The sequence below is a fragment of the Pithys albifrons genome, chromosome 13 (assembly GCF_047495875.1).
Source record: "Pithys albifrons albifrons isolate INPA30051 chromosome 13, PitAlb_v1, whole genome shotgun sequence".
NCBI classification, from domain to species: Eukaryota; Metazoa; Chordata; class Aves; order Passeriformes; family Thamnophilidae; genus Pithys; species Pithys albifrons.
In genome coordinates, this window is record NC_092470.1 from 14,098,397 (window position 1) to 14,119,666 (window position 21,270).

Here is a 21,270-nt window from a genome sequence, read left to right on the forward strand (position 1 = left end):
GTAGTGGCAGGCCAGTCCAGCTTGGGCAAAACAAAGCACCACAACAGATCTTTCCCAGTAATGGATCCAGACCAATGCTGTGCGAACAGGGAGAGTTGCCTCTTGCATGGCACACTGAGCTCTGTGAGCCAGGGGGAAGGAAAGAACTAGCTCATGCCTTGTTTCCCAATGTGTGCAGTGTGCAGTGAGAGGAAGAGGGAAGGAAGATGACTGACCTCATGTATTTGTTTACTGTGGATGACTACAAGGAAGGCGAGACCTCAGGCTCCCCTTCTAACAAGGGCACTAATGGCACGGAGGGCTAGACAAGAGCCACATAAAGTGGTAAGAGGAAGAGAGCAGTTAAGAGGCCATAATAATAATTCAAAATACTCTTAGGAACACAGCAGGAATGTCTGTCAAAAGACCAACACTTTAATCAACAAACTTTGTAGACAAGAGTCTTCCCACTAAGGGAGCACATGTATTCCTGCTTCCACCACCAGCTTCTACCACCTGGGCTCTTAAGGCCCAGGATGGTCTCAACTCTTCAGGCTTCCTTATTTCCAGGGAGGGTGGCTTTCCAGAGTCTGTCACAGGAACAACATTCAACCCAGTCCTCACTGCATGAACTGATGTTGAAAGCTGTATGTCTCTTCCAGTGGCCCCTCACATTCTCCTGGCTTTCCGTGGGCGGCAGCCATTGTGGGGAACTGGGGTGTTGTCGGTGATGGAGATGACTTCTAAACCTCCCATTGTCAAACCCTTGATGGCAGCCTGCAACAACACAGCAGATGACACACTATTATCAACACATTGAACAGCAGAGAAGGTAAAAAGCTCAGGGCAAAACAGTTTGGTCCCCCATCCGAAAATCAACTTGTTCCAAAGGTTCTCATTTTGTAATTATTTTGAAAATAAGGAACTTGTATCAGAAAACCCAGTTTAAACCTATTTTCTTCAGTCGCTTCTGCAGCATTCCCATTAATTTTCCTACGTTAGCTGGAAGAAACCCCAAATACAGCTTTTTTTCTACCTCCAAAGTCCTCTAACTTTGTAATTTGAATGATTTTAAAAATTCATTACAAGGAACTTGAATGATGAATCCTTTACATCACCTTAGTGATAGAGACCAGCTTGAATTTAGAAACCATGCAGGATGCCTGAGAAGATGAAATATGACAAAGAAACTCTTAACACCTACTTTGCGTCCTGGTCCCAGTCCTTTTACCATGACTCGTACGTGCAATACACCCTTCCCACGTGCTTTCTGCAAAAAGAACAGCTGGTTAGCGCTCTTTTTGTAAGAACTACTGCTGATCTGGCTCCCATGGTGTCTTTCATTCCCTTTTGACCCATTATCATAATAGTATTTAAGTAAAAATAAAGAGCAGGCAGTAATGGATACAGAAGACATACTGGGATTATTGCACAGACACTAGGAGTAAAGGAAGCTTGGGTATAGCCATGGCAAGTTCAAGAAAACTTCTGTGCTAGACTGTCAGCTCTGCAGACAGAGAACCCTCTAACATCAAACTATCTGTGACCTCAAGCCAGGGCAGAAAAGGACTTATCCATGGATACGTGACTGAAGTGGCAAGGGACTAAAAAGGACTAAATCAAAGCTGTTTTCCCTTCTGTAATGTGTTGACTTCTCCCCTGTAACCAGTGGACTCTTTCTGGAGGGTAAATGAGAAGTGCGGGTAACCTTTAAATTCGCTGTGCAGGAGTCCACACCTACTGTGCAAAAATTCTAGGGGCTTGCAAATTGGAAATGAAGAAGTACAGTACAGCACAGCCCTGCTGCCACCATGTGGAGGGAGCTCCTCTGGTGCTCTGTCTCGCTGTGTTCTGGTGCAATTAACTTACTAACAACCTCAAGAGTGACAGAATAAATCTGTCTAAGCCCAGCTACACAGCTATTAGGAGGCTCCAATGAGCACAGATTAATAGTGAAGATGTTCTTGAGTCAACCAGAATAAGCTGTTGGCCAGCAACACCACCAAACACCTCTGACATGAAAGGCTGGAGTGAATTCTGCTTAATTTAGGATGAGGATTTTCAGTTTAATCTGGCCTCATTTTGCTGCACTGAGGACTGTGACACAGCCAGCCTCATCTCCACCTAGACACCCACATGATTTTTAGAAACAGTTACAATAAACCATATGTAGGTGGAAACTACATGTGCAAGGACATCGCCTTCTCTGAATGTAACTGCTGGCAGCAGCTCAGTTCTCCTGTGGCAGAGACCAAATATAAAACATTCAGCCAGTAACTACAGCCGCTTCTCAGTCTCCTGCAGTGCAAAAATTGAACTGCTGCTGGTTCTGGGGCTACATTCCCAAAATGACTGAGAGATGTTCACTTAAGAAAAAAGGAGCTATGCAGACTGGTGCACAGGCTCCAAGTTACATTTCTAATCACATCCTGCACAGCTCAACTCCCTCTCAGGGCATTTCTAACAGCTGTTTCAACCAGGCTTTGTCTGTGTGCCAGGTGTGTGCCCAGGTACCGGGGATGCAGTCAGTGCTCCCCTCTGGGAGGTGGGAATCATCAGTGTGGACTCACCACTGCCGCTGCCATAGCCGCAGTCTGTGCCGCGATGGCAGTTCCCTTCTTGGCATTCTGGAAGCCTTCTGTGCCACAGGACGTATGGGCAAGTGGCTGGTTGTCAAAGCTGACCACTTGGACATGGGTGCTGCAGAGGGAGAGGGGCAAAGGGAAGAGGCAAGGCAGAACAAGGCTTTATTCTCACTTGTTCTTGCTCACCTTTCTGTCACGGCTCACTGCAGGACTCCTGCCTAGCTCAGAATTCCCTTTCAAGGTATCCCACTAACTCAAACCTGCTGCAGAACCCCCCCAGCAGTGACCTTCTGGTTACCCGACAGACGCTGAGTGAGGTGGCAGAACCTTTCTGGATAAAGTGTACTTTATCCAGCTACACCTCAGATCCCACTCAGCCCTTTCAGACCCATCTCTCACTGGATTTTACTTCTTCTCTCTACTAAAAAAATGCACAAAACGTTTCTAGAACATTGGAGAGCTTTAAGAAAATGTAAAGTATCACAGTAGGGATGATTGATGAAATACAACTGTCTGTCATGGAGAATATGGCAATTTTTTCAACAACTGTACAGCAATAGTGCTAGAGCAGAAGACTGGAAGTAACCTGCTGCTAAAGCCGTCAGCACCTGATTATTCATATCAGAATGTAGTCAAAATGTATAAAAACAATTTTACCGCTTTAAAGACATTCTAAGGACAGTTATGCTTCCTCAACAAGGTTTGAATCAGTGTCATCTTCCCAGACATGAACACCACTTTTTTTCTTTGAGCCTTTAGATCAAAATGATGGCAGGCCAAATCCCAGGTATGTTCTGAGCTTTTATTTTGCAGGAGAGCAGGAACGGAGGAGCTCATTTGCTTACTTGTTGTACGTCGCTTTGATGTGCGCTATCGGGATCTCTTCATAAACCTTTCCATCCCATCTCATGGAGCTCCTCTGCAGGATTAAAGCGCTAAGGAGCAAAACAAGAGTTACCAGGCCTAGTTCTTTAAGTATCACAAAGTTTTATTTAATATTGGGAAATAAAGAAAGAAGGGATAAAGCATCCGAAAGGCACAAGCTGCGTTTCTGATTGAGTCAAGTCGCTCCCTCCCCTCCCTCGGCTGAAAACCCACCGAAGGCGATAAAACCTCGCAGCAAGAAGCAGATGGCAGCGCCCTCCCGGCGCGGCCTGGCCTCGGCTCTCACCTCTGCTCGGTCGCGCTCTGCTTCTCCGTCTCCTTGGCAGCCGCCCCCGCGATGTCCTGCAGCCTCGGGGGGCCGGAGCGGAGCCCGCGGCACAGCGCGGCGGCGCGGGCCCTGCGGGACAGAGCGGCCGGTGAGGCGTCGGGGAACGCGGGGCGGGGGAGTCCAGCGACAGCAGGAAACCTCCAGCGGCCGCCCCGCAGCGAAGGAGGCCCTCCCCGGTGTCCCCCAGCTGCCCACAGCCCGTCCCGCCGCCCCCGCTCACCCCCAGCCCGCTCCGAGCACTCGTTGCCCGGTGACCGCCACGGCCGCGCTCATGGCGGCGGCTCCGAGCGGCGCGGGCAGCGCGGGGCACGCTGGGAACGGGGAGGAAACATGGCGGGGCATTGTGGGAGGCGCGGGATGGCGGCGGCGCGGGGAGTTTGCAGCGCTGCTGCCCCTCGCCCGTGGAGGCTTTTTGGCGCGATGTGCTTGTTGAGGCTTCCTCGGATCACGCAGCCCCTGGAGAAGCTGGAAGAGGAGATGGTGGCGCTCATGGGGCAGGTAGAGGGGGTTGGTGGTGCGGTGTTGGTGGGAAAATGGCGCCCTCAGGTCTGAGGGGAGAGGAGCATCAGGGGCTGGTGGCCTTGCATGCACAGCCTGGTGTTACTTCCCGAGTGCTCTGTATGCGATTTGCACCACATCTCTTGGGTGCTGGTGGTGTTCCCATAGTCTTCCTCGGCGCTGTTGGTGTCCCTGTTAGATGTGCCTCCTGCAAGCAGGGAAGCCCCGCTCAACCTCAGGGAAATTCCCATTATCTTGTGTTCGCCGGAGTGGAAATAATTCTGCTTGCTAACACCCGTAGTGCTGTTGGCTCAATAATTCTTTATGTTGCCCTTCTAGGTAGAGCTGGAGAAAAGCCATTATTCAGATCATGAAATCCGTAAGCTGGAGGAGGAGGAGCGGCTCAGGAGGAGGAAGGAAAGCTTGCACGATGATGAGGAGGCACCCGGCAAGACGGTCATCATGGCTCAAGACCTGGAGGACAAGTGGGAACAGAAGTTTTTGCGGTTCAAAGCTGCTCCGCGGATAACAGGTACAGGCTGAGGTTTGTGGTGGGTGAGAACAGCCAGATTGTTCAGTACAAGTCATTTTCAAGTCTTTTTTGCTTTAAAGAGAGTCTTGACTCCATGGCATCACCATTAGCACATGAGCAATTAACTGACAGAGAGATTAGGGTTCTCATGCCACAAAAATGTGCATGTTCAACCTTCCCAGAGCAAAATGTTGAATACAGATGTTGTTTCCAGACAAGACAAATGTTTGGTTGCTTGGTTTCCAAGCTCTTGCTGATTTTTGTCAAGGTAGGGATCCACACTGCTTGCTATAAATTCCTTCTGGAAATGAAACAGCAGTGGGTTCCAGATGAATCCTTTACTGACTTCCAGGGCAACTGAGAGCATTCCTGTCTAGAGTTTTGTTTTGTTTCATGTATCCATGTTTGAGTATTATTGCTGGAAGATTGTGAGATGCCAAGGGTTGGTGAATCAATGGGATCAGAGTGGCGCTGCCAGGACATTGTTTCCAGCACGTGTTGTTTTTTGGCAGATGCTGATAAAAACAACATTCGAACGTCATTGAACAGAAAGCTGGACAGTAACCTGATGCTTCTGGTGAAACAGAAAATTGGTAACCAGGACCTGTGGCTCCTGCCTCAAGTGGAATGGCAGCCTGGAGAGACACTGCGAAGCACAGCTGAGCGAGCCATGGCTACATTTTTGGGTGTGTAGTTTGCCCTGTGCTTCACCCTCCCTCTTTTTTGTCCTAGTGGTTTTCTTCCTGTCTCCTATCTGAGGAATAGTGAAATCACCTCCCACCTGCTGGGAAAAGGCATTTCATGGCAGAGGGATGGAGCTTAGTGGAGTGGATTTCTTGGGAAGAGCTGTGATCCTGGGTAATCGGCTCTGTACTGTAACATGTGTAGGGCTGGCAGACTGTGAGTTGGAATCTCTGGCTGCCACCAGCAGCAGTGCAGCATCTGGCCTTGGTGATCTGATTCTGGAGATTCACCAGACCCTCCCTGAATGTCTGGACTTGTTCCAGGTATATGGCTTCTCTTTCCCTCTTGTTTCCTCCTGTAGTAGCTTTTGTGGCAGATGGGTAATGATGGCAAACCCACACTGCTTTTCGCTGTGGGTTGGCAAAGCTTGGTACACTCTCCCTCCCCTCTTCCACTCTGAGAGGACTCACTGGTCTCCAAATGAGCAGTTTCTTCAGGAGAAAAGGCTCACAGTTGTCAGTATTTCTGCAGCAGAGGGAACAGTCAGTCTGAACCAGGTGCAAGGAGTGGCTTATGCTGTCTTTTTGTTATACAGGAGAGCAGTTACTGTTGGACTGTGTTCTTATGTCTCTCTTTTTTTTTTCTTTTGCATTGCTGGGGTCTTGCAGGAGATCACATTCAAGCCAAAATCCTGGGGAATGCACCATATGGGATTTACAAGTATAAATTCCCCAGGGCCATCAGGACTGAAGATAACGTGGGAGCCAAAGTCTTCTTCTTCAAAGCCTTCCTCCAAGGCAGTGATTTTACCCAGACAGAGCCAAAGGCTGATTACCTGTGGGTCACAAAGAAAGAGCTGGGAGATTACCTGAAGCCAGAATACCTGAAAAAAGTGAATCGATTCCTCCTGGACTTATAAGCGATGGGCTGTGCTCCACCAGATGGGGAAGATGTGGAACGTGGCTCCAGGGAGGAGCATGGCTGCTGCTTTGCATGGTGTGTGTGTATGAGATGTTAACTTGGGCTCTGGAGGATAATTTGCCTTTGCCTTAGTTCTCTTCACTGGCCCTGTACTGAATAAATATTAAAACTTATACTCGAAAGTGAACCTCTCCTGAGGGAGTTCTTTGCTCTTATTGAATTCTCCTCCTCCACCTCTTCTGGAAAAGCATGTTATGATCTTTCCTTCTCCCCAGAGTGTGATTCCCTGGGGTTGTGGTACCTGGGAGGCTTGCTTTCCTTCCCAGTCTTCTGTCACAGGCTCAAGCTCAAATGGTTCTCCTTGCAATGGCTAATGCTTCTCTCTGGTACCTGCTCTCTGATAAGAGCAGCACTGGAGGTTTATCTGTGTGTCTAGGTGGGAACAGACCCTCCTGGACACTAGCCAGGGCAAGGTAGGTTTCTGGGGAGAGTCAAAGTTGGGATATTCGCAGTTTATTAACATTTAATCTTCATTAGAGCTGCCTGTCACCTTGAGTCCATGATTCACAGTGGCCATGGAGGACATGGATCTGTGAGAAATAGGCAGCAGCTCATTGCTTAGAGGAGAGCTGCTTTCCAGCGCACACTGCCTCCCCTTGAGCCTCAGCCTACAGCAACAGACACTGAAGAAGGGTAACAGCAGCAGCAGGAGCTTGCTATCTGGGCTGGGAGGCTCATTTGCCTGGAAGGGGAAGGCTGCTTTAGTGTTTCTGCCTTGTAGGAGCAGCCTCAAAGGTGGCTCTAGGGAGTTCTCGGCTCCCATTCTGGCTGCATTAGGCCAGCACTGCTGATCCAGTCCAGCCGGGTCTGCCTCAGGAAGCCTGACCTTATTACCATGATTTTTTTACTAGAAGATCTATCCTGGGCTTATGTAGTGCTGCCTCACCCGTCTGAGACTGGTTCTGTTCTTGGAGGTTTTTTCTGGTTATAAATGTTGCTGTTTGGTAGTCAGAGTGCTGGCTGGACCTTGCAGGGAATCAGCCTCTTTCAGTGGCAGGGAGAGGGAGGAAATAGCTGTTGTTAATCATCCAGAGAGATTTTGGCCTCCAGAGGTGGAACTGGAGATTGCTTTATGTATTTTGTCAATCCTTTGGGAGCTGTTGAGCTGCAGGCCTCAAATTAAAGCTATCCTTAATCACTCCACAAGCTATCAGAGTGGGGAGGGAGCACAGCAACCTTCCATTTTCTAACACTAGACAGTTTGGGAGCTGCAGGTTTGCCATAAATTACCAACAAAACTTGGTTCCTGGAAGCACTCTCGCAGGCCTGCCAAGGAGGGTCACTCTGCAGCAGACAGCAGTCACAGAGAGGAAATAAACTTGGACCAGAATATGTGGCTGAAAAACTAGATGTTTTGGCTGCTCTCTGAGGTCAGCACTGCTAGAGGGGAAACTCTTGCAGTAGGGAGAAGTGAGTCCTTCCCCTCAGGTTGTGCCCCACCTGGTGGGGATATGGGTGCAGTCAGCATAGGATTAGGCTTTTGTCTGCCACTCTTGTATCAGGCTGTCGCTGGCTCCATCGGATGCAGCCCCTGAGCAGAGTGTTGTGACAAACAGGCTTAGGGCCTTCCCTCTGCCAAGGTCTCTACCCTGTTTCCCATGCCAAAGGCAGGTTTTTGCTGGAACAAAACTTTCAAAGCATCTAAAATGCTTTTTAATCACTGCTTATTTGTTCTTGAAAGCAGGAGCACAAAAGAGAAAAGGAGCTGTACAGAAAACTTTTTTTTTAATTTTCTCTGCAATTAATTTTATTTAAAAACCCTCAGCCAGTTGCTGCAAACAATCCCAGATCCTGCAGCTCAGGGGCTTTCCCACAGTTCTTGTGTGTGGCCTGTTTTCTTCTCTGGCTTTGGTGAGAGGGAAGGCAGGAAGATATCATGCAGATTTCCTACTTCCAGAGTCCTGCAGTACGTCACTAAAGCTGTTTTTTTCCTTTGGGAACTTTGTGGCTGCAAGGTGACTTTCCACTCAGTGCAAACCTATACCCATACTCGTAGTCACATAAGCCTGACTAGGCAGGCTGGTGGGATGTATTTTGCTGATAGCCACTGAAAGGATAGCACTTCTGAGTGAGCAGTAGAAACCCATTGAGTTATGGCTGGGTGAGAGCTGCTGCACCCGGCTGTGCCTCTTGCAGTCCAGCACAAAGAGCAGGAAGAGCATTTCACCTGTGTTGAGCATGAAACAAAAAACTTGCCTTGCAAAAGTAATGGAGAACTGGATGAGCGTTTGCCTGGATGTACAGAGAGGCTGAAGCTTGTTTGCACTCAAAGCCTGGAGGGTTTTTCTCACCTTGGCAAAGGTATCCTCATGTGAGATCTCTCCACCAGAAACTGAAGCTACAGCAAGTGTCTGGGAAAGACAGTGAGTTTGCTGTGGCTCTTCAGTGCCAGGCACAGTTAGATCAGTCAAAGAGCTCTCCTGTGAAATGTGCACCAGAGAGAGGAGTTTTGGAAAGGACCTGGGACTCCTCGTTGAGAGCAGCAATGTGGGGCTCATCTACGAAGTCCAGTATAAGATCAGTGCTGCCAGGCCAGCAGCTGAGTGTTATGTTCCCCTGACTGCACACTGGGGGAGGAAGCTGGGGAGTGGTTGGACTGGGGTGCTTTCTGCTTCTCAAGGCCATTTTTGGCACAGGATGCTTCAGTTCATGAGGGTCATACACAAAAGCCAGATCCTTTGCCCCAGTGAAGGGGAGATAATAAGTCCTAATAAAACTGCTTTTTAGTTTCACAGATAGTTTTCCTCTACTTCCACAAATTAATTCCCTAGCTGATATCCCTCCCTGTCTGTGAGTTTTGGGGCTCAGTGCTCTCTAAGCAGACCTCTGCTCACATGTTTTGTGATACACTGTGAACTGTTCAGAACTGAACACTTTCCCACAAAATGGGAAGCTGCTGTTTGTTCCTCCTGGCTGGCCCCATGCAACCAAAGGCTTCAAAATTGAGAAGATGAATACATGCAGAACCAGGAGAGGCCACTGGAGCCACAGGCTACATGGCTTCCTGTTCTCTGAAAATCTGTAGCGGGGGAGGTGCTGTTCTCCCAAATACAGCTACGAGTTTGTTAGAGCAGGGAGAGCTGCTGGGGTGCAGGCAACATCCTGTGGCATCCCTCACTGCTGGAGCAAGGTGTGGATTGGCTCAGGGAGGGTGGGAGTTACACTGTCCCAGCCTTTGAGCTATTCCCTGCCCTGGAGAATGAAACATCTTCAGCAGCATCAGCCACTTTGTTCAAGTTCCCATGCTTGTGTTGGAAGGGGTCTGTCTCTCTGGAGGGAATTTTTCTAGTAGTGCTTGGAATTTCTGCAGTCACTGCCCTTTCCTGTTGTGCTCTGCAGCCTGCAGGGAATGCAGCATAGGGTGCTCTGCTCACAGTAGCTCAGAGACCCAGCAGAAAATTATGTGGAAAATCTGGTTGAGGTGACCAGTGGTGTGAGTGGATTAGGTCCTATCCTTCTGCTTTCAGGACACTTTTTCCTTTTCTTGTGAAATCACCCCTATGGGTTGGCATAACCAGCATGTTGGAAGGACACAGAGTGGGGCAGACAGAAGGCAATGCTTGAATGAATCTCTGCAAAGGTAAGAATGGATGCAAAAGAATGGGGTGCTGCTGAGAAACTTGTACTCAGGGTAAAATTACCCCAGAAACTTTGTTGATGATTCCCAATCCATAACACTAAGTCCTCAAAAAGGAAAGCCAGGAATTTGTGAGGTGATTACTAAATGCTGACAGCAGGAACCCCCTTCAGATAGTTCCAGCTACAGCTTTGCCGTCAGGGCTACTTTTCCCTGACAGATCTTGGGGTGTATAAAATCCTTTGTCAGAAATTCATTGGCAATGCTTGGAGACCCAGGGGCATTTCTCAGTTGAAATATGAAGGGTTGTTCAGCAACATTAAAATGCAGCTCCTTCAAAACAGAAGTGAGGCAACAAAGCCCTTACACAGTGTGTACAAGGCTTTAGGACTCAACATTACAGTCCACTCCAGAGGCAGGACAGTGTGGTGGCAGGAACTGGCCCTTTACCTGCCTATCATCACTTCCAATGTCATAATTGTCTAAGGCAAAAGTTTAGGAGAAGATTTTTCAGTTAACAATTTGCAGTTTAAGCTGATCTCTGCTGGAGCTTAAGGTGAGAGCTGATGTTGAAAGCAGATTATCTTCTGAGGAGCTGCTTTCCCTCTTAAGCATCGGGGCAGAGTGAAGCTCGGGACACTGGGACATGAGGCATGGGCCAGTGCTGCTGTTGGGAGGGTGTCAAGCAATGTCAGGGGTGAGTGTGTGCTGTTGGCTTGCTCCCACCACGTGCTGCCTGCTTGCTTTCTGCTCTCTCTCATCTATCAATGTAATTATGCCCATTACATTCCTCCTTTCAGGTTTTACCCTCCCAAATGTTATTCCAGAGCATTAAACCTGTGGGGCAAGTGAATTATTGGGGGAAATAACTAGATATAATCCAGGTTTAATGGGCACATAGAAAAACCACACTGGGTTGGGAGGGTGGCTCAGGCAGCATCCTGGTTCTGTAGGCAAATAGAAATTCATCTTGATGTGTGTATATATCTAGTTTCGTGATCTGTGAGCTCTTAATAATTGGTTTGGTGACCTGCCGGCACTGTTCTCTCTGTAGAGCTTTCCCCAGGCCCCAGTTAATATAATGGGTCACAAATCCCATTTGCTTTTGAATTCTGAGTAATCCTTTTGTTAATGTCGCCTATTGCTTTTCTGGAAGCATTGGAGGAAATCAGAGCCATGTGCTAATCAGCAAATCTGGTTCTGTGTGTTCAGAAGCTGCTGCCCTGCTCTGCCTGCCTTTTCCAAATGCCCTGTGCAGCCCATTTGTGTCCGACCCAATGCCCCACTCTGCAGAATAGCAATTGCTTCCCAAGCCATGCTATTACCCAAATGGCACAGGCTGCATATGTTGGATGAGCTTGAAGAAAGCAGCAAGATGTGATGGGGAGTAGGCAGCCAAGTGATAAGGGGCTTGGATAGGATGGAGGCTGGGCATTTGGGGTGTGAGTTCCCTGTTTCAGGTGTTGGGTTGGGTGACTGCTGGATGTGGCACCCTTGAGGACCCACTTTTCTGCTTCTGATCCACTGGCGCTCACAGTTCAACATCCAGTCTTGTTCCTACTTAGGGAATGTGGCACAGCAGATGGTCCCTTTTCAGCAGTGTGCTAGAGGCTCCTAGGCTAGCAGGGGCTGAACACAATGAGCAAGAAGGGCATATGTGTCCCATACCCTTCTGGATTTCATATCCCTTGATTTTCTCTGCCTGTAAATAGGACTATGGTGAGCTGTAGATGTCTTGCCTGCTCTCTCCTGCCTTTGTGGATAGGTAGGTATCAGAGCCCTTTCAGAGGGGCAAGAAGCTGCCAGGTACCCCCTAAGGTGAACATCCTACTGAAGGAAGAGGCAGGAGAGCATCAGCCCCCCAGATTGCCTGAAGACCTGTAAACAGCTCAAATATACCTGCCGTTGGTGCCAACCCAAAGGCTACAAGTGGTTGGTAGGAACTGTGTTCCTGTTGCAGTGGTTGTCCATGGATTGAACTGGGTAGGAAACTCTAGTGGTGTGTTCAAGTGCCAGAATGTTCCAAGTCAAAAAGTCAGTTTCTTGATTACTTTTTGTTTGTTTCCTGATTTTCTGTAAGCTTTCATTCTCCTGCACAGCTGATAAGCCCACTCTTCACCCCTTTACATTGTGTTTCCATTTGTCTCCCTATTTTTAGCCTGTCTGTGGCATTCTTCACACAATGCACGTGTGCACTGCTTTGATCAGAGCTGCTGACAACGACGATATGACCTTGAAAGTAGCAGCGTGCAGCCAAGTGAGACGTGTTGTATTTAGTTAGCTCCTTGTAGCTGGGCATTGTGTCACAACCCAGGCAGACTCACAGCATCACCTCCCCTCACTCCCATGCTGTTTTCACTGACAGGTCCCACTAGGACTTGGGCTACTTGACACCGAAACCCTCTTCATGGCCCTCACCCAGACTGAGGAACAAGGTGGGGAACTATCAACACTGGGAGCTTGATGTTCAAATGTCGCTGGCTCTAATTTAGGAGCTAAATTGCTCTGAGGGTGGAAGTGGATATCACTTGCTGCCAGTGAAATAGCTCAGTGCTAGGCACTAGATGGCAGGCAGTGACTGGGAAATCCTATCCGTGGAGTTTTACTTCCCTTTCCCCTTAAAATCACCTCCTGCTCTAGCTCTCGCATGCTTCAGCGTGGGAACCTGAAGCATGGAATAAGGATCAACAATTTTTAACTGCTGTGCTCAAGCTTGTATCTTGCATGTGGAAGGATCACAGTGATTGGCAGATGGTCGTTTTTGCTCCACTGAGGCTTGACAAGTAGCAGGAGACTCCAAGGAGTCTCTAATGCAGGGAAAAGAGGCAGGGAGCGGGCAGGTAGCATCTGAGCATGGAGGGTGGATGACAGGCAGTTTATGAGGGCTGCCCAGGGCAAAGCATGGGGGGTAGGGAGGTATAGGAGTGCAGAAGTGGTGCATCCATATGGGGTAGGGATAGGAGCAAAAAATGATTGTGGGTATTTGATGCAGGCAAGGAGAAGGCAGAAAATCCCTGAGGATGAATTTTTTATAAGCCTGGTTGTGCAGCAGTTGCTTTGGAAAGGGCAGTGAAGGTGTCTGGCAATGTCCAGTTTCAGCTGCATGCTGCCCCTCACCTTGTGAGAGGGAAGGTGGTCACCAGACCCTGGCTGTGGGGTTCAGTCACCAGGGAGAGTCTGATCCTTTTCCCAGGGTGGCACAGCATGCCTTTGATTTGCTTGGGTTGGGCTTTGCAGTTTTATCCCCAAAAGTGAGTATAAAAGTGGATTTACCTAGAAGAATATATGTACCCCCTCCTCTACCCTAGTGGACTGCCATGCACTGTTAGGAGGCAGAAATGGCAAAATCCCTCCTTTATCAGCCAGGGGTCTGATTTCAGCATGTCCCTGGGCCCTGCTATGGGCTGCTCCCACCCCTATGAAGCTCAGGGCAAACACAGCGCCCATGGTGCCGGGTGCCTGGCTGTCCTGTTCCCAGGCACTGGCACAGAACTGCAGCCCCTGTACCACCCTCTGGGTGTTGTAGGTCCCCTGTAAGCACCTTCCAACAAAAAGGGGATTATCTATAGCTTGTTAGAGTCCTTGCAGGGAGGGAGAATAAGGCTCTTTGCTCTGAAAAGTTCTCTTCCCTGGGATTACAAGATAATGCATATGAAACGACATTAGCTCAGCCAGGTTTATGGATTATTTGAAAATCAAATTCTTTTAATCTCATCCACCATCTGGCACCAACTTAACAGCCAGCAGCCAGCTCGCTGCTGCTTCCACCCTGACTGTGTTGGAGTGACTGGAGTATCAGAGTCAGTGAGGGGTCAGTAGCATCCCTGGCCACCACTGTGCATCCTGGCACCAGCACCCCGGACAGCCTTGTCCTGATTTCTTCACAAGACACTGTGGAGGTAACATGTCTCTGAGGAACTGGAGGCTGTCCTTGATGTGCACTGGGAATGAACAGATGGACTGGGAACATCCTTGTGCCTATGTGACCATGATACTCAAAATCAGAGGGATCCTCTGGCCTCAGACAAAGGTTAAGATCAGAGCAGGGGATCTGCCAGTCTCACTGATGTGATTTGCAGTGATCTCCTGGCCTGGGCAAGGAGGAATGAGGGTGCAGGGGTTCCTTGCAGGATGCTGATGCAGAGCTTTTTCCAAGGAGTTTGTGTTTCTCCTTGACTATTAATTAGAAACTGCCAGGGTGTGTCTGGGCCCAGTGATGGGACTGGAGGTTCCTGTGGGTTACAGGGAGCCAGTGACAGTGCATACTGTTTATGAGGGGCAATATGAGCAGGCACACTGTCCCCAAGGAGCAGGGCAGGGTGGAAGAGCCTGCGAGAGGCACAGCACAGACCACTTGTGAAACATCACTGTGGACAGCACCACAGTGACCAACCTGGCTCACTCTCCCTTGTTCACAGGTCAGGGAACAGATGGGACTGGAGAGTGGTGATGGATCAATATGGGAAGTTGGACCTTTCAGAACTGGAGACCTGTGAATGAGTGAGGGGTGTGTGGTGGACACTGTTGTCCCCACTCCAACTCCACAGCCGATTTTTCAGCTGGAGAGCTGCTTGGTTCTCCTGTTTTTGATTTCTGTGCTGAGCCTCAATACAACCATCCATCTTCTGCTGTCTCCTCCAGAATGCTTCTGTACCTACTACCAAGGAGCACTCTAATCTCAGTACCCATTTAACATGAATAAAAAGCCTTCTGGGACAATAGGTCATGGTTATACAATTTAGCTCAAGTAGAGAAAAGACCTTTATAGCTGTGAATACATGAATACTTAAAAAATATATATAACATTGGTTAACATCAGGACTTATAAGCATAATATACATATATAACGCTGGGCTAACAGGCTGTGCCGTGACTCCCTCCACAAAAGGCTGTAGCTGTTCTGCCTGTCAGCTCTGTTCCAGTGGCTCTTCATGGCTGGAGTTGCAATTTGCCCCATTGTCCACTTTTGCTGGGATCTCAGTATGGAGACCAGCTCTTAGGTGAGGATGCAGCACCTCTTCCCACAAGTAAGGAATGGCACACAGAGACAGGTTAGTAGTTGCCGTGCCACCCAGAAATTCACTCCCATGATTTTTGTGCCCTGAAGACAGTTGCATGCAAATAAAACAAAAAATCAACAAGAAATAGCTTTAAAGAAAGTGTCATTTCTGTAGGTAATTAATTACTAATTATACAATCTCAGCATTGTCTGTACCATTAGAATGACTTGGTTTTCCAGTACATTGTAGTTTTAATTAAACAAATCCTTAGATTCTCTTTTCTCCTCTTTTGTAATGCAAAGTCATTTTTTTTATTAGTGCCAAAGAATAAATTAATTGTGTAATTAGTGATTATTACTTTATCACCCCTGGAAGGGTTGTTTCCAGGTTGCTTGTATGAAGTGTCTGGAGTGGTTATGAAATGTCTGATACCAACATTCCCTGGAAGTAGCTGTCTGTGGCTGGAAATGCTGGTGGAGGTGGGGATTTGGCAGTGCTGGGATACTGCCAGCAGAAAGGGGATGGAAAACTCTACCAGGACTGGATGGAGGAGGAGGATGCTGCCAGGACTGGATGGAGGAGGCTGTCAAACACTGCTGGTTATCCCCTTGCTTACTTGCATGTCTATGAATGTATTTCATTTTGATGCAGAAATGCCCTCTGGAAGGCATCCTCAGACCCTCCAGAAAGAAAGCAAAGTGGCAGTGAACTGTGTCTGCTTCCATGTTCTTGCCATGGTAGAGGCGAGGGAGAAACCTCAGGATGGGATTGTCAAGCATGAACCACTCCAGTCATCATTACAGGGGGCTGAGAGCTGGTGGGGGTGGCATGTCACCCCCTGCTCCACCATGTGTAGGGCACACTGCAGATTCTAGGCAGGAAGAGGGGAATTTAGCATGCAGCTAGTGATAGGGTCTTAATAGATCTGCACTTATTATTTGGAAAAGAAAATCAGGATTACAGGCTTATGAAGGATTACCAAGCATGAATGCGTATTTCTGCATATACTGCTCCTTTTGTAAACCCATTGTGCCATTAGGCTGATATAGAGTTATACCATTACTAGCATGACATCAGTGTATCAGATAGTCTTGATCAGAAGATCCAGCAGCTGTACTGAAGAAAACAGGGCAGTCCCACAGGCCTGCTGATCCTTCCCTGTTTGTACCATGTGGTTTGGCTGCAAAACCATGTTGATTTTCAGACAGCATCAACACTATCAGTAGGACAGACATCCTGTGAGCATTGGCCCATAGCATTTTCCTGCCACTGTGGTTCAAAAAATGCATCCACCTAAGCACATTCCACCTCCGTGCTGGGATAGAGAGCATCCTTTCAGAGAGGGTGACCTGTTGCTGCCAGGTATTCTGGTCCCCTGGGCAGCCACTTCCATTCTGCTTCTGCTTCATGCCACAGGTTCCCATTCACTCACTGATCTCCTGCAACATCACTTGAATTACTGACACTTTGGACTTTAATTGGGACCCTTTGTTTTCTTGTCAGGGTTCTGGTACTTTTAATGGTAGTTTTGAGTGTGAGATTCCAAAATCACTTGGAGTATTTGAAAAATTGTCTCCATTTTTTTATCTCCATTGGAGTGTATACCTGTGAGAGTTTTGTTATTTTTTTCCTTGTCCATGTTTAAAGTTTCTTTTGGCCAAAATTTCTTTTTGTGATGTAAATGTTCTGACAAACTTGACCCTACACTGCAGAGCAGTTCTGCATGAATGATTCAAGCAGGTCAAGCAATCTTTTTCTCTGCTTCCTTCCCCTGAAGTTAAAAACAACCACAAGCCTGGTACATAGAACCTGGTGCACACAAAGAGACCCTACAATAACAAACCCATGTGTACATAGCCTGCTGCTGCTGAGCGCTGACATGGTTTCAAAGGTACTGATCCTCCTGCTGACGTGTTCTTTCTGAGGGCATCAGCATCAGCAGTCCTGTTAGTTGTGAAGTGAGTAGGATGACTCATGAACCGTATGGACACAAGCAGTGTCAGTACCTTGATGGTCCATCAGGTTTCTAACCTGCGTCAGCAGAACAAGGGGTGAAAAAGGAAAGCAGAATGACAACTGAACCTGAATTTGAGGGGGAGAGACCAAGTGATAAGGAAAAAGCAACTCCCTCTGTGCCTGTTTCCCCATGCCTTACCAGACACAAGCTGCAGGGACACCCAGCTCCACAGACAATCAGACATGGATTGTTGCTCTCCAATGGGCTCCAACTTTCTTACCCTGCTGGGCGCCTGAGAGTGTCTTCCCCATCTCTTTCTGAAGAGCCTTCTGGGGGACTGATTCTTGTGGGCTGACACCTCAGTCCTCGTGATTTTGCCACAAATATTTTGTCTGCTCGTGCAACAAACGCTCCTTAGGTCAAAGCCAGAAGCAGATCAGAATTGCTTAAAAGTACTGAAGCTGAGCAAGCAGATGAGAAGGCTGGTCAAAGCAAAATTAAGATGCTGTGAATCCTGTTGTGATGATTAATGACTCTTTTTATATGAAGATGTTCAGAAACTGACATTTACTGAAGAAATGAGAGTGAGGTCTTTGGAATAAACAAGGAAGAGCTGTTTGTTTTTTTAATAAAAAGAGATGTTTCAGCCAATACAGAAAATTAAGCATTCCTAGGTGTCTCTCTCTGCCTGCAATCTGTAATAGAAGAAAAAAAAGCCATGGAGAGACAAATAGCTTAGTTTGGGTCAAGGGACAACCAGACTGGAGCATCACCTGCAGCTCCTGTGGCCTTCAGGGAGTGCTGAATGGGAGTTACGAACCAGCCCTTTCTCACCACAGAGTGCCCTTGACAGTTCTCTGAGCTTTCCACAGCTCTGAGGAAGGAGATACTAAGATGCCAAGAGACAATCTCAGTGACCACCTCTACCAGCAGCTCAGCCTGGCAGCAGCTCCTAGCTCAGCCCACCCTGACCAGAAAACAAAGCAGTAGCATCATCAGCCTCAGCACTCACCCATATACCTGAATTCTTTAAGCCTCCCTCTATCCCATTCCAAAGTTTGGGAAGCAGCCTGGAAACCTGGGGAGGGGTCATATCTCTCTAGATGCTTTGGGATCAACAGTGCTACAAGTGAGCAAAGAATTGGAGCTGGGCTGTAATGATTTTTAAAAATATGGTTTTTCAGGCTGGTTTTTGATGCCCTGGCTTGATCTTAGAAAGGGTTTCACTGTTCCTAGAGCAGAAATCCAAGAGAGCACTCTGCATCTGTTTACCATGCAGAAGAGTAAAAAATGGCTCTTCTCCCTCCTGGGTCCCGGCAGCTCCTCTGGCAGAATTAAAAGGCACATGTGGAGCTTTGTGCTGGGGTGAAGAAGAGTGGGAACAGAAGAGAAGAATCCTGTTTCATCCCACCTGCTCTGTGATGGTGACTTGCCCCAAAGAGCCTCAGGAAAATCTTGTGTAAATGGAACATAAATGTTTTATGAATTCAGCCCTGGTGGAGTAAATTAAAGGGTCATTAATGGCCTCATTAAAAAGCTTTGCACTTTGTTCTGAATTATGAAAGCTATCATGCAATGTTAAACTAAATGGAGTTTTCAGTGAGATTTTAAACCTCTTTAACTAGTTCCCTCTCCCCTTCTGTCTTTCTCTATTATTTTCTTCCCCCTTTTTTTGGTCTCTGAGAAATGTCTTTCAAGGGAGCTGCCTGTAGTGCTACAAACTAGATTTCAATTATAAATCTTCTTATGCTCCACTAATTGTCCAGAATTTTCTTGAGAGCTGCCTGAGGTTAATGCTGATGAAGAAAGAGCCCTTTTGTCTTTCCTTGAACTGGTGCCTCCTTTCCCCACCTCTGACTAGATGTCAAGAAGGGAGTTACCTATAATGACACACAAACGGGACGTGGAGAGCTGCCATAGGGGAAGAAAGAGAAATTTGCTGTGACTTTGCCTTGGATAGTTGAGGAGAAGCCTTTGGCTCCTTCACCAGCTCCTGGTGTGGCTTTTGGTGAACTCCAGCAGCCTACCCTCTCCCCAACTTTATCAGCAGCCCAGCACTGTCCCTTCCCCTTGTCAGGATATCAGCCACTGCTCAGCGGGGTCAAGGAGTCATAAGAGCTCACCTTCAACAAGTTCTAGCAGAAACCAGGGCTGTAAGGACATTCTTGAGAGCTATAACTGCCACAACATCTTGACTACCATCACAGGGTCCTCTATCCCTTCTCCAGGCTTGGGGATGAGGAGTGCTTAATCTTCTGCAGCATGGCAGTGACTCCATATAAAGATCCATTTTATGCCTTTTAAATGTTGCAATGGATAAGCAATTGCCTGGTTGTTTTGGTTCAGGAAGTAGCTTGCTGATATAGCACATGCCCTGGCCAAAGGTACTGGGTGTTGGGGGACCAGATCCTGCCACTATAGCTGGGACAGGGGCACAGAAGATATGGGCAGTGTCCTTAGGTGTGCAAGCCCAGTGCCCTTGGAGATAAAGACTTTGAAATCCATATCCAGGAGTCAACATCTCCATTGCTGCTGGGTTTGAGTGTATGGGAATAAAGAGCTGTCCTCTAGTCACCTCCCTTCCCTTCCCCAGAGCTGGAGAAATAATGGGAGCCCCATATGTCAGTGCAGAGAAGGGGAGATCCCTGTGTCCAGGGCCAGCAAGAATCTTGCTTGAGATCCATCTGACCTGCTGAGGTGGGCAGAAATTGTGTGGTGAACCAAAAACCATTGAATAGCCCCAACTTTTCCACCCAGACACAATTATTTCACCACCAAAAGAAGCTCCTCAGGCCTGGCCTGGAACTCCTTGTGATGGCAGAGGCAGAGCTGAGTCTCCTTGCAGAACGTGGCTGGTCACAGCTGGGGCACCCTCCTGTCCCCAGCCTACCTCTAAGTCTCTTTTCTTGGATTTATTGACTTAGCTTGCCCTCTGCGAGTTCTTCACACAGCTACACAACAAATTAAACCCCTTATTAACTAATTAAGCTATTTCTTCAGCCAGCCAGGAAAGAGAGCAGAGGTTGTTATTATTTCTATTTTTAAATATCAGTGAGTGGCACATGTGCCTGCTGGGTCACAAGGGGTGAACAGGGCCAGCTGATAGGCCCTGCTGCAGCAACAAAGTCCCTTTGCTGGTTTAGCTGTTTAGTTTTCCACATCTGGGACAGATTTTGGGAGTGGTGCCCTGAAGGTGTCAGCCTCTGGGTGACGCAGGCTATGATGGACTCAGCAGGGGGACCCCCAGGAGGGTGCTGAGCTCCCCTCCTAGCATGGTGTGGGACTCCAGCAAGGACACAGGAGCCCAGGGGACCCCACCACCTCCAACAGTGAGTGCAAACTGAGCAGTGGGTTTTCACCCCCATACATGTGTCTCTGAAGGCTCAGACCTCAGGCAGTGACTGGCATCCCACGCTTCCCCCATGTGGATTCAATGGAAGCAGATTTCCCCAACGCCCAGCTCCCCAGAGCCCCCATCATCCTTATTGTCTCTAGGGGCCCACTCACACGCCTTTTTTGTGGGGGGCCTCCTCAGACATCACAAGTCACCCCACAGCAGCCATCAATGGGACTGGTCCAGCCCTGGGACACTCCACGTGTCTCTCCAGGTCCTCAGCCTTCCCAATAGGAGCAGCCAAGGGCTTTTCTGCCACACTAGGCTTCATGTTATTGAGGCTTGCTGGATGCTCTTTAGGAGCACCCTGGCTGGCTCCTGGCAGCCTGCACCGCAGCACTTCATTGTCAAGAGACTCCGTCTGCCTGGTGGCTCCTTTCCTCTGAGGTGGGAATGCTGTGACTGCTTCTGCTTGTGCATCGTGTGGGAAAGGATGGGAATTTTGCAAGAGCTCTGCTCAGAAATGCTGCTGCTTTCTGCCAAGTTCTGGCCTCCTTCCCTGCCCTGGGATGTTGGGCACTTGGGCAGGGAGATGCCCAAGAGCTGGGGCCAGGTGGTTTCTGCAGGTGTGAAACCACTGATGTGAGGGGCTTGTTGGGCCTAGGGAAGGGAGCCAGGAGCCACAGCTGCTTCATATCAAGCTTGATGTGGGCCTAAAGCTCAAAAAAGTGGGGTGTTTGCCCTAAATGGCTGAGAACTGATACTGGACATGTTCTGCGGGAACTGAGAAGAGCATTAAAAAAAAAAAAAAAGGCACTTTGTGAGGGGTGGGCAGAGGCAGCAGCTAGGTTGGTAGGGTTTTTGAGTTCTGGCTGTTTTTCTCTTCATAGAGCCATGTAGCTTGTACTTTCTTTTCACTAAGGGATTTTT

At 48.3% G+C, this 21,270-nt stretch overlaps 2 protein-coding genes across 2 annotated transcripts; one reads left to right on the forward strand and one right to left on the reverse strand.

Moving 5' to 3' along the window:
• Positions 1-648: 648 nt before the first annotated feature.
• MRPS11 (mitochondrial ribosomal protein S11) lies at positions 649-3,474 on the reverse strand. Its single transcript, XM_071568851.1, has 3 exons — positions 3,410-3,474; positions 2,550-2,679; positions 649-756 (listed from the first exon to the last, which is right to left on the reverse strand). Exons 1-3 carry the CDS (start codon positions 3,472-3,474, stop codon positions 649-651), a joined length of 303 nt encoding a protein of 100 aa, XP_071424952.1.
• A 266-nt stretch (positions 3,475-3,740) lies between these two features.
• On the forward strand, positions 3,741-6,599 carry MRPL46 (mitochondrial ribosomal protein L46). The gene is made up of 4 exons (XM_071568589.1): positions 3,741-4,275; positions 4,615-4,807; positions 5,320-5,493; positions 6,160-6,599. The coding sequence occupies exons 1-4, from the start codon at positions 3,787-3,789 to the stop codon at positions 6,408-6,410; spliced, it is 1,107 nt and encodes a 368-aa protein (XP_071424690.1). The 5' UTR covers positions 3,741-3,786; the 3' UTR covers positions 6,411-6,599.
• The last annotated feature ends 14,671 nt before the right edge of the window (positions 6,600-21,270 follow it).